The following is a 13,411-nucleotide window of genomic DNA, read 5'->3' as shown; positions in this document are numbered from 1 at the left end:
GACAGACAGACAGACAGACAGGGCTCAATCGACTCGGCTATTGATGCTGATCAAGAATATATATACTTTATGGGGTCGGAAACGATTCCTTCTGGACGTTACACACATCCACTTTTACCACAAATCTAATATACCCCAATACTCATTTTGAGTATCGGGTATAATTATAGCGAAAACTATGAAATTCAGATTTAGTTGTTAATAAATTAAAAGGGGAGTGACAAAAGATTAAATTTTATATTATTTAATTACAATTTAATGTTATTTGTCTAACCTCATACAAAGATGACATATCTTTCTTAGATCGCTAATGAAAAACATTAAATAATCGAAGATTAGGTTAGGTTAAGGCGGTAGCCGGGAGGGGGGATGTGAGCCTCCCGCCCCCGAGCTCACTTGGACCTATAGAAGGTCCGTTGTGTTGCCGCGTGGGCATGTGCCCCTTCTCGTTGCCTGAACCGTGAGAGCAGACTACTGCAGGATTAAGGTCAGTCCCATCCGGTGGCTTGGATGTATTTGGACAAGGTCCCTGGTTTGATTTCGGACAGGTCCGAAATGTCCGTGAGGAAAGCGGCCCCGAGAATACGAAGACGACGATTTCCAAGGGCTGGGCAATGGCAGAAGAAGTGGAGGACCGATTCCTCCTCCTCCTCGTCGCGACAACTCCTGCAGAAGTCGTTATGAGGGATTGACAGTCTGGAGGCATGAGTGCCGATCTGCCAGTGTCCCGTAATGGCTCGAGTAACTGCAGAGCACTGTGCTCTGCTGAGTCTATACAGCTCTGCTGAGCGCTTCTTCGATCGATATGGCCATATCAATCTTGAGACTTTACAGGAGACGGTTTGCTGCCATCTCCTATTGGCATTTCGCTCGAACAATTCGTGCGTTAGGAGCCTGCACGTAGCTAAGGGCATCGCTACCTGCTCCCTCTCCGATAGGAGAGGGATCGTAGTACCCTGCCTGGCTAGCTGGTCGGCGGCGTCCTTCCCCTCGATGTCCCTGTGGCCGGGGACCCATATAAGGAAGAGATCCAACTGCTCTGCGATCTCGTGCAGAGACCTGCGGCAGTCATTTACAGTCGCTGAGTTCGACGATATTGAGCCTAAAGCTTTAATAGCCGCTTGGCTGTCCGAGAAGACGCACACTAAGTGCGTGTCTAGACGTAGTTTGGAGACTATAGAAATGGCCTCCTTGATGGCTTCAATCTCCGCTTGGAACACACTACAGTGGTCCGGGAGCCTGAAGCAATGACTGATTTTCAGCTCGCTGCAGTAGACTCCGCCTCCCACGCGGCCGTCTAGCTTTGAGCCATCAGTGTAGAAGTGAACCGCATTTGCAGGTCCTGGTTCGCCCATCTCCCAGTCCTCCCTAGGTGGGATTGATACCTGGAAGGGCGTCGAGAGGTGATCACTAGGAATACAGTAATCTGTCCTCTCTGGTTATTGCGGGAGTCTCATCAGGAGTCCCGAGTGCCCAACCGCGGACGCCTTCCACAGTCTGGCTTCTCTCATTCTGAGGGCAGAAAGTGTTGCCACCTTCTTTCCCATGAGATCTACAGGGAGGAGGTCCAGCACAGTATCCAGGGCTTCCCCTGGAGTAGTGCGTAGCCCGCCAGTGATGCATAGCTCTGCCATGCGTTGAACTCTGCTGAGTTTATTGAGGCATGTCCTTCTGTCTAAGGCTGGCCACCATACCACCACTCCATAGAGCATGATCGGTCGTATGATGGCGGTGTAGAGCCACCGGACTATATAGGGGGTCATTCCCCATTTTAGTCCGATGGCTTTCAAAAAAATCGAAGATTAACATTTGACAAAATTATGTATGCATGTATGAATGAAATCTCTAGATAGCCTGTATGTCGTACGCATGTTTCGGTGGATTTTGCAAAACTCTCACACGGAAATTTGAGTTATTTCAATTAAATTGTTTGCCTTAATCTACTTTAATGAATATAGCTAGTATTTTCTTTTTAATTTTTGCTAAATTGAATAGAGATTTGAGGAAAATTCAAATTCACCGTTTTCTTTGGCTTGTGCCGGAAATATTAGTGCCTGAAGTGTACATTTTAGTGTGTCGTATTCAAGTGTCGGGGAGTGTAAATTAAGATACATACTAGATACATACTACATATTAGAGTGTCCCGTATATAGAGGAAACATTTTTTTCGCGAATTCAATAATTCCTCATCCACTGTTAGAAGACCGTACAAATCTTGCATACATTTCACAGCCCTTTCTGCTAAATAATCTACTGCCGTAAGTAATGAAAGAGTGTTCTTGCTTTTTTAAATAATATAGGGTATTGTTCCATGATGAACGGTACAGGCTCAAAAACCTGCCATTAACTTTTTGGGCGATGAAATGATAACTTGCTCTTTACGGATAAGGTCGTCTTAAATGGAAAAATAACGAGGGGGAACGTTGTGAGTTGCTGCGGAGACCGCAACTCTACAGTTATACCCGATACTAAGTCAGTATGGCTCTCCTCCGGCAGACGCCGCTAATATTAAACGACACGACAAGGAGTGCGTGCGAGAGAGACAGAAAATCAGTCTGAGCGTGACGTCGGGCGCTGCGTAGCCAGTGCAAATTGATTTGTTCCTTTTGGCTATAAAAATTATCTGATCTGATCCAGATTCAGCAATCTGATAGATATGGTCATTATCTATGATTCTGCGTTTTTAGTTTTCTCGAATGTGCAATATTGTGGATGCAACAGATTTTCGTCCTTTGTGGGGGCGGAAAAGGGTGGGGCGAAGTTCTGAGATATACGTTTTATAGTGAGATCTAACAGAAGTGCGGATACCAAATTTGGTTACTCTAGCCTTAATAGTCTCTGAGATTTGTGGATGCCCCAGTTTTTCGTCCTTTGCGGGGGCGGAAGGGGGTATGGCGAAATTTGGACACGAAACGGTCAAGGTCCGATATCACAGGAGTGTGGATACCAAATTTGGTTGCTCTGGCTCTTATAGGTTCTGAGATCCTTGAACTCATATTTTGCAATTGACAAAACCGACCATGAAACCTGTGTGTTAGAGAGAGACAGAGCGAGAAAGAATGAAATTGCTTTCTTGATTCTGGCTATAATAATTATACGATCTGGTTGAGATCTTACACTCTAGAACATATAGTCATCCTCTACGATTCTGCGTTTTTGGTTTTATCGTATCTTTAAAAATGTGGATGCCACAGATTTTCGTCCTTTGTGAGGGCGGAAGTGGGCGGGGCGAAGTTTTGAAATATTTTTGTAGCAGTGACATATCACAAAAGTCTGGATACAAAACATCGTTGCTCTAGCTCTTATAGTCTTTGAGCACTAGGCGCTGAAGGGGACGGACAGACGGACGGACGGACAGACGGACAGACAGACATGGCTCAATCGACTCGGCTATTGATGCCGATCAAGAATATATATACTTTATGGGGTCGGAAACGATTCCTTCTGGACGTTACACACATCCACTTTTACCACAAATCTAATATACCCCAATACTCATTTTGAGTATCGGTTATAAAAAGAATACAGAAATATTTGAGTTAATACTAAAAGGCTTTAATATTACTTATTAAAATTTGCACCATTAAGATCTTCCATCGATGGTACATATCGTTGTTCTAAACTGGATCTATTGTTTTCTGTCAAATGCATCACCATTCTTTCTTTTACATGTTCTTTCATCATTAAGACAAATTATGACAAAATTTCTTTAGAGCTGCTTTAAATATACATAGCTTCATCAATATTTGCAAATTGTAAAAAACATAAATACGGTGCTTTCACAGCCGAGGAGCTTTGAAGCCATGGATTTACTTAGGTAGATATTATGACAAATGACAGGTTGTTGTTTTTATACCCGATACTCAAAATGAGTATTGGGGTATATTAGATTTGTGGTAAAAGTGGATGTGTGTAACGTCCAGAAGGAATCGTTTCCGACCCCATAAAGTATATATATTCTTGATCGGCATCAATAGCCGAGTCGATTGAGCCATGTCTGTCTGTCCGTCTGTCCGTCCGTCCGTCTGTCCGTCCCCTTCAGCGCCTAGTGCTCAAAGACTATAAGAGCTAGAGCAACGATGTTTTGTATCCAGACTTTTGTGATATGTCACTGCTACAAAAATATTTCAAAACTTCGCCCCGCCCACTTCCGCCCCCACAAAGGACGAAAATCTGTGGCATCCACATTTTTAAAGATACGATAAAGCCAAAAACGCAGAATCGTAGAGGATGACTATATGTTTTAGAATGTAAGATCTCAACCAGATCGTATAATTATTATAGCCAGAATCAAGAAAGCAATTTCATTCTTTCTCGCTCTGTCTCTCTCTAACACACAGGTTTCATGGTCGGTTTTGTCAATTGCAAAATATGAGTTCAAGGATCTCAGAACCTATAAGAGCCAGAGCAACCAAAGATGGTATCCACACTCCTGTGATATCCGACCTTGACCGTTTCCTGTCCAAATTTCGCCACACCCCCTTCCGCCCCCGCAAAGGACGAAAATCTGGGGCATCCACAAATCTCAGAGACTATTAAGGCTAGAGTAACCAAATTTGGTATCCGCACTCCTGTTAGATCTCACTTTAAAACGTATATCTCAAAATTTCGCCCCACCCCCTTCCGCCCCCACAAAGGACGAAAATCTGTTGCATCCACAATATTGAGGATACGAGAAAACTAAAAACGCAGAATCATAGATAATGATCATATCTATCAGATTGCTGAATCTGGATCAGATCAGATCATTTTGATAGCCAAAAGGAACAAATCAATTTGCACTGGCTACGCAGCCCCCGACGTCACGCTCAGACTGATTTTCTGTCTCTCTCGCACGCACTCTTTGTCGTGTCGTTCAATATTAGCGGCGTCTGCCGGAGGAGAGCCATACTGACTTAGTATCGGGTATAACTGTAGAGTTGCGGTCTCCGCAGCAACTCACAACGTTCCCCCTCGTTTTTTTTATATAAACTTGAGCTGAGAGTTTTTAATTTCAATTTTTAAGGTGGAAATTTCTGCTGTCATTCAACGAGCTTTATGCATCGCCCCAGTATGCCTAATTTTTCGTTCTCGTCCAATATCGCCACCTAGGAACGCTATGGAGAGTTCAATTATCCCTCCCGAAAGTTTCCTCTTGCATATTTTTTTTCAGTTTCGCTTGAAAACTGCAATCAGAGGAAATCTGCAAAAAGATGAATATCTGGACTATGCGCATAACTTTTCAGTACAAGCTCATAGATGTGATGTCGATATGTTTTTGACCTAAAAATAAAAACGTGACGTTAAACTGACCTGATACTACTGTATCAAAACAAAGAATTTTTACACAATCTTCAAGATTCCATTTTCGAATTAAATTCTAAACAGCCTGTTCTTGCTTATTTCTTGTCAATTTTTCAGTTGTGGCAAAACAATGAGTTGTTCTGTATTTTCAAATGTGATTACATTTGGAAGACGTTTCTCCTTACAGCTTCAACCATCTAGAGCTGGGAAAAGCTTTCCATCTCAATGAAGATTGAAAATTTCTGGCATATTATTGTTGAAATCTTCTTTTATCGCTATCTCCCATTTCTTCCGACTTTCTGTTCGCATTCGTTGAATGGTAGACTTATTAATACTAAGCTCATGAAAATTATAACCAATTGCCTGTATTGTAGCTGGTCGAATTTTACATTCCTTTACAGTCCTTTACAGCATTTATCCAAGGCTGTCACTTTTTATACCCGATACTCAAAATGAGTATTGGGGTATATTAGATTTGTGGTAAAAGTGGATGTGTGTAACGTCCAGAAGGAATCGTTTCCGACCCCATCAAGTATATATATTCTTGATCAGCATCAATAGCCGAGTCGATTGAGCCCTGTCTGTCTGTCCGTCTGTCCGTCCGTCCGTCTGTCCGTCCCTTCAGCGCCTAGTGCTCAAAGACTATAAGAGCGAGAGCAACGATGTTTTGGATCCAGACTTCTGTGATATGTCACTGCTACAAGAATATTTCAAAACTTTGCCCCGCCCACTTCCGCCCCCACAAAGGGCGAAAATGTATGGCATCCACAATTTCGACGATACGAGAAAACTAAAAGAATCGTAGAAGATGACTATATCTTCTAGAGTGCAAAATCTGAACCAGATCGTATAATTATTATAGCCAGAATCAAGAAAACAATTTCATTCTTTCTCGCTCTGTCTCTCTCTAACACACAGGTTTCATGGTCGGTTTTGCCAATTGCAAAATATGAGTTCAAGGATCTCAGAACCTATAAGAGCCAGAGCAACCAAATTTGGTATCCACACTCCTGTGATATCGGACCTTGACCATTTTGTGTCAAAATTTCGCCACACCTTCCGCCCCCGCAAAGGACGAAAATCTGAGGCATCCACAAATCTCAGAGACTATTAAGGCTAGAGTTACCAAATTTGGTACACACACTCCTTTAAGATGTAACTATAAAACGCATATCTCAAAATTTCGCCCCACCCCCTTCCCTTCTGTTGCATCCACAATATTGCACATTCGAGAAAACTAAAAACGCAGAATCATAAATAATGACCATATCTATCAGATTGCTGAATCTGGATCAGATCAGATCATTTTTATAGCCAAAAGGAACAAATCAATTTGCACTGGCTACGCAGCGCCCGACGTCACGCTCAGACTGATTTTCTGTCTCTCTCGCACGCACTCTTTGTCGTGTCGTTCAATATTAGCGGCGTCTGCCGGAGGAGAGCCATACTGACTTAGTATCGGGTATAACTGTAGAGTTACGGTGTCCGCAGCAACTCACAACGTTCCCTCTCGTTACTATTGTATGTACTGTAACGAATGGAGATTAAGAAGGCTGCCTATTGGCTATCCAGTCGGAGTTGTTTGGAACACGTAAATTTCCCAGTTCAATAAAGTCTCTCTGTATAGTAAAAGTAGTCTCTACTTTTATATTCTCAACCTGGAAAAAACGCACTGTATAAACGTAACGTTAAATAAAAGTCAAATAGGGATTTCAAATTTGACACCAGTGAGAAACATGTTGCCAGAAAACGAAATGTGAATGTAAAAAAAGAGAGGGTATTAGTGTTGTTGTTAAGGTTAACTTTTTTTATAAATGGATCATATCATTGTATTTCTTAAATACATTTATTAAGAAATTTAATAGTAATACGAACTTTTTTGCATAGCTCACAAACGTTGGGATCAACGCAAACTCGTTCTCATTCAGCACGCTCACAATGGAGTCGGACAAGTTTATTTGTGTGCGCGAGAAAGTTAATGATACCGCCCAAGTAGTCATCATTGATATGAACGATTCGACCAATCCCACGCGACGTCCCATATCAGCTGACTCGGCCATTATGAATCCAGCAAGCAAAGTTATTGCTCTCAAAGGTAAGAAAATCTATAGCTTTAAAATTCCTGAAAAAATTATACATTTTTCCATATTGTCGTAGCGCAAAAGACGTTGCAGATATTCAATATTGAAATGAAATCAAAAATGAAGGCTCACACGATGAATGAAGATGTTGTGTTCTGGAAATGGATATCTTTGAACACTTTAGCATTGGTGACCGAGACGAGCGTTTTTCATTGGTCTATGGAAGGTGACTCGATGCCACAAAAAATGTTTGATAGACATTCCTCACTCAATGGCTGTCAGATAATCAATTATCGCTGCAATGCTACACAACAATGGCTGCTTCTGGTAGGCATATCGGCACTTCCCAGCCGTGTTGCCGGCGCCATGCAGTTGTATTCCGTGGAGCGTAAAGTATCGCAGGCCATCGAAGGTCACGCAGCCAGTTTTGCGACTTTTAAAATAGACGGAAACAAGGAACCGACTACGCTTTTTTGCTTTGCAGTTCGCACCGCCACAGGCGGCAAGCTTCACATCATTGAAGTCGGAACGCCGCCTAATGGTAACCAGGCTTTTCCAAAAAAGGCTGTTGACGTCTTCTTCCCACCGGAAGCCCAGAACGACTTTCCAGTGGCCATGCAGGTCTCCGCGAAGTACGATACCATTTATTTGATAACCAAATATGGATATATTCATCTTTACGATATGGAGACTGCCACATGCATATACATGAATCGCATATCGGCCGATACAATTTTCGTGACCGCTCCGCACGAGGTCAGCGGTGGAATTATTGGCGTCAACCGCAAGGGTCAGGTGCTATCTGTAACTGTTGACGAAGAGCAGATCATTCCTTATATAAACACTGTTTTGCAAAACCCTGACTTGGCCCTGCGAATGGCTGTACGAAACAATTTAGCAGGAGCGGAGGATCTTTTTGTCCGCAAGTTCAACAAGCTGTTTACTGCAGGTCAGTTCGCCGATGCGGCCAAAGTTGCTGCTCTGGCTCCCAAGGCCATTCTTCGCACTCCTCAGACCATTCAACGATTTCAACAAGTGCAAACACCAGCAGGCTCCACGACGCCACCTCTATTGCAGTACTTTGGTATTCTGCTCGACCAGGGCAAGTTAAACAAGTTTGAGTCCCTGGAGCTGTGTCGTCCAGTTCTGCTGCAAGGCAAGAAGCAACTTTGCGAAAAATGGCTAAAGGAGGAGAAACTTGAGTGCAGCGAAGAACTAGGTGATCTCGTTAAAGCCTCAGACCTCACGCTAGCGCTCTCCATTTACTTGCGTGCCAATGTTCCCAATAAAGTGATTCAGTGTTTTGCAGAAACTGGACAGTTTCAAAAAATTGTGCTTTATGCCAAGAAGGTTAACTATACACCAGACTACATTTTTCTGCTGCGTTCGGTGATGCGTAGCAATCCCGAGCAAGGCGCTGGTTTTGCATCTATGCTTGTAGCAGAGGAAGAGCCTCTGGCGGACATTAACCAGACAGTCGATATCTTCATGGAACACTCTATGGTACAACAGTGCACGGCTTTTTTGTTAGATGCCCTTAAGCACAATCGCCCGGCCGAGGGTTCGCTGCAGACGCGTTTGCTTGAAATGAATCTCATGTCTGCCCCACAGGTGGCCGACGCTATACTTGGTAATGCTATGTTCACCCACTATGATAGGGCACACATCGCCCAGCTGTGTGAAAAAGCAGGTTTGTTGCAGCGTGCTCTGGAGCACTACACAGATCTGTACGATATAAAGCGGGCTGTCGTACACACGCATATGCTGAATGCTGAGTGGCTGGTTAGCTTCTTTGGGACTTTATCGGTGGAGGACTCTCTGGAATGTCTGAAGGCTATGTTAACAGCAAATCTGCGGCAGAATTTACAAATCTGTGTACAAATTGCCACCAAGTACCACGAGCAGTTGACCACCAAGGCGCTAATTGACCTATTTGAGAGCTTTAAGAGCTACGACGGACTGTTCTATTTCCTAAGCAGTATTGTGAACTTCTCACAGGATCCAGAGGTTCACTTTAAATACATTCAAGCCGCCTGTAAGACAAACCAGATAAAAGAGGTGGAACGAATTTGTCGCGAATCTAACTGTTATAACCCGGAGCGCGTGAAGAATTTCTTGAAGGAAGCTAAACTGACTGATCAACTGCCGCTGATTATTGTTTGTGATCGTTTTGACTTTGTCCATGATCTGGTGCTGTACTTATACCGCAACAATCTCCAAAAGTATATAGAGATCTATGTGCAGAAGGTAAACCCTTCTCGCTTGCCGGTTGTTGTGGGTGGTTTGCTTGACGTCGACTGCAGTGAGGATATTATCAAGAATCTCATACTAGTGGTCAAGGGTCAGTTCTCTACGGACGAGCTGGTGGAGGAGGTTGAAAAGCGTAATCGCTTAAAGCTCCTACTTCCCTGGCTTGAGTCTCGGGTCCACGAAGGCTGCGTTGAGCCCGCCACACACAATGCCTTGGCCAAGATTTACATTGATTCAAATAACAACCCAGAACGTTTCCTCAAAGAAAATCAGTACTACGACAGCCGCGTGGTCGGTCGCTACTGTGAAAAGCGTGATCCTCATCTGGCCTGTGTTGCCTACGAACGGGGCCAGTGCGATCGCGAATTGATCGCTGTCTGTAACGAAAACTCACTATTTAAAAGTGAAGCTCGTTATCTGGTGGCTCGACGTGATGCCGAACTCTGGGCGGAGGTCCTGTCCGAAGCTAATCCATACAAGCGTCAGTTGATTGATCAAGTCGTTCAGACGGCACTGTCTGAAACACAGGATCCCGACGATATTTCGGTAACAGTAAAGGCATTCATGACTGCTGACTTGCCGAATGAGCTGATTGAGCTGCTGGAAAAGATCATATTGGACTCTTCGGTGTTCAGCGACCATCGCAATCTTCAGAATCTGCTCATACTCACTGCTATTAAAGCTGATCGTACACGCGTTATGGATTATATAAACCGACTGGACAATTACGATGCACCGGATATAGCCAACATTGCGATTAGTAATCAATTGTATGAGGAGGCATTTGCCATATTCAAGAAGTTCGATGTTAATACGTCAGCCATTCAGGTGCTCATTGATCAGGTCAACAATTTGGAGAGAGCCAACGAGTTCGCCGAGCGCTGTAACGAGCCAGCCGTATGGTCACAGTTAGCCAAAGCTCAACTACAGCAGGGTTTAGTGAAGGAGGCTATTGATTCATATATAAAGGCCGATGATCCGAGTGCTTACGTGGACGTGGTTGACGTGGCTAGTAAGGTGGAATCGTGGGACGACCTTGTTCGGTATCTTCAAATGGCACGTAAAAAAGCACGTGAGTCCTATATTGAGAGTGAATTAATTTACGCTTTTGCTCGCACTGCTCGTTTGGCCGATCTCGAAGAGTTCATATCGGGTCCCAACCACGCAGACATACAGAAAATTGGAGATCGCTGTTTCAGTGACGGAATGTACGACGCTGCAAAGCTCCTATATAATAATGTCAGCAACTTTGCCCGTTTGGCTATTACACTGGTATATCTTAAGGAGTTTCAGGGTGCTGTTGACTCGGCGCGAAAGGCTAACTCGACGCGCACATGGAAGGAAGTTTGTTTTGCTTGCGTAGATGCTGAAGAATTTCGGCTGGCGCAGATGTGTGGCTTACATATTGTTGTTCATGCTGATGAGCTAGAGGATTTAATTAATTATTACCAGAATCGCGGATATTTCGATGAGCTAATAGCACTACTTGAGTCTGCTCTGGGCCTAGAACGTGCGCATATGGGAATGTTTACCGAGTTGGCCATACTCTACTCAAAATTTAAACCATCAAAAATGCGAGAACACCTAGAACTATTCTGGTCCCGCGTTAACATACCAAAAGTTCTGCGAGCTGCTGAGTCGGCTCATCTCTGGTCGGAGCTAGTGTTCCTTTACGATAAGTATGAGGAATATGACAACGCTGTGCTGGCCATGATTGCTCACCCGACTGAGGCATGGCGCGAGGGACACTTTAAGGACATCGTAACAAAGGTGGCAAATATTGAGTTGTACTACAAGGCCATCGAATTTTATTTAGACTTTAAGCCGTTGCTGCTGAACGATATGATTTTAGTGCTGGCTCCCCGAATGGATCATACTCGAGCTGTTAGCTACTTTTCCAAGAGCGGCTACTTGCCGTTGGTCAAGCCCTATTTGCGCTCCGTACAATCCCTTAATAATAAAGCTATCAATGAAGCTCTTAATGGTCTCTTAATCGACGAGGAGGATTACCAAGGTCTACGCAACTCGATCGATGGTTTCGACAACTTTGACAACATTGCGTTGGCTCAGAAGCTTGAGAAGCATGAGCTCACAGAGTTTCGTAGAATTGCTGCATACTTGTATAAAGGTGAGTCGTGAAAATTAATATGAACTACTGCAATTGTATTTTACGGCCATTGGCGCCCATATTCCAGGAAATAACCGTTGGAAACAAAGCGTTGAGCTATGTAAAAAGGATAAACTTTACAAGGATGCCATGGAGTATGCCGCTGAGTCTGGCAAGCAAGAGATTGCTGAAGAGTTGTTGGGATGGTTCCTTGAGCGGAATGCACACGATTGCTTTGCGGCATGTCTTTATCAGGTGGGAGAAACAACATTGCAGTCCTTAAAACCCTAACATGAAGGCTGCCTTTTATATTCGTAGCATAATAGTGACCAAAAAACAAAATAACGTTTAAAAGGGTTTTTTTTTTAAATATTCTCCTGGAAGATTACCCATGTTGAAACGTTTTAACCTATTTTCGCAGCACTTTTGGCACTTAGAAGGTAGTATCGCTATCAGTCTGGTATTAGGTGTGAGGATATTTCTGCAGGAAAAAACTTGATTCGATGATTTGGGTGCTCAAAAAATCTGTTGAGTGGGGCAATGTTTGAAAGTTCGGGATTGTCGTAGCAAAGAAAAATCCGTATTTGGAGGTTGGTTTTACTCAATTTACTCAAGGCGACCATTTGGTTTTAAAAGGTTTCTTATGACAACTTTTGTGGCATTTGACTCGCTTAAAAACACCCATTCTGATAATGTTTTTTTTTCGAGCTCATGTTCATATCATGTCCATAATTCGTCGCCTGTTGCGATGTCAAAAACGTGGCTGTATTGTATCACATTTTGTTCGCATCAATTGACAAGAGCCTTTTTTTCGCGGTAGCAATGCATAGTGCTTTATCGCCAAAAGTTGAACTATGCTGATCTAAGCATTCTTGCCTTAAAAATCAAGAAAAAATTATAGAAAATCATGACAAGGAAATTTTCATTTGTTTATTTCCGGTTTTTCTGAGATGAAAAATATAAAAAATATAAAAGCGACCGTACAATAAAAAGTTATAAGCCGGATTTTTTCCAAAAAATTCAAATTCTGACGATTTTGACTAGAATTCATTTAAAAATTTTGTCACGATTAGTAGCCGACTGATGAGTTTTTATACGGCTTTGGAACTCCGTCGACATCTGATAGCTTCCACACTTTATATACGAAATTTATCTAGCGGTTGGCACGTTGCGAATAGTCCAGATCCCTTACAACGGATGACATGATCAAGATAAAGCCGATTTTAATTAAATTTTTGAACATAACCTTGTTGCTACAATTAATTTTTTATCGCAGTCTTCCAAATCAGCCTCATTTATTTTGTGCTGAATTTATCATTAGGCCCAAATCTCTTGTGGTCCTATTCCAACAGACTTCAAGTCCAATCTACTAGTCTGCCAGATAGGGATATCATAAGAAAATCGATCAATTAGACTTTGTGGCCATTTGTGGAATAAAGTTTTGAGTATGTCGTCCCTTCTATTTCTTTCTGTATGTGGGACGGGCTGCTTGATTTTTTTTTACTTAAGACAAGAAAATGTCAAAACCGGAACTCTATGCATACATACATATTTAGCTTTTAAAGCAGCAACACATCGTAAAAAAAGAAAAAAAAAAAAAAAAAAAAATTGAAGCATACTTTTTCTAGTAAAAAAAATCGGAAAAGAACTATAAATTTTGTTGCATGAAGTAAGCTCTAATATATCCCTT

General features: G+C 42.8%; 1 protein-coding gene across 2 annotated transcripts in view; it reads left to right on the top strand.

The window, feature by feature from the left end:
- Window positions 1-13,411, top strand: part of LOC117186125 (clathrin heavy chain) — a 71,559-nt gene that overhangs the window by 10,915 nt on the left and 47,233 nt on the right. For both annotated transcript variants that reach the window (XM_033386272.1, XM_033386273.1), the window contains exons 3-5: window positions 7,171-7,378; window positions 7,441-11,742; window positions 11,810-11,976. In XM_033386272.1, the coding sequence (XP_033242163.1) occupies window positions 7,171-7,378; window positions 7,441-11,742; window positions 11,810-11,976 (4,677 nt within the window). The remainder of the gene's footprint in view (window positions 1-7,170; window positions 7,379-7,440; window positions 11,743-11,809; window positions 11,977-13,411) is intronic.

The sequence above is a fragment of the Drosophila miranda genome, chromosome XR (assembly GCF_003369915.1).
Source record: "Drosophila miranda strain MSH22 chromosome XR, D.miranda_PacBio2.1, whole genome shotgun sequence".
In the NCBI taxonomy this organism is placed as follows: Eukaryota; Metazoa; Arthropoda; class Insecta; order Diptera; family Drosophilidae; genus Drosophila; species Drosophila miranda.
Note: the sequence above shows the minus strand (reverse complement) of the source record. Positions and strands in the feature narration are given on the sequence as shown.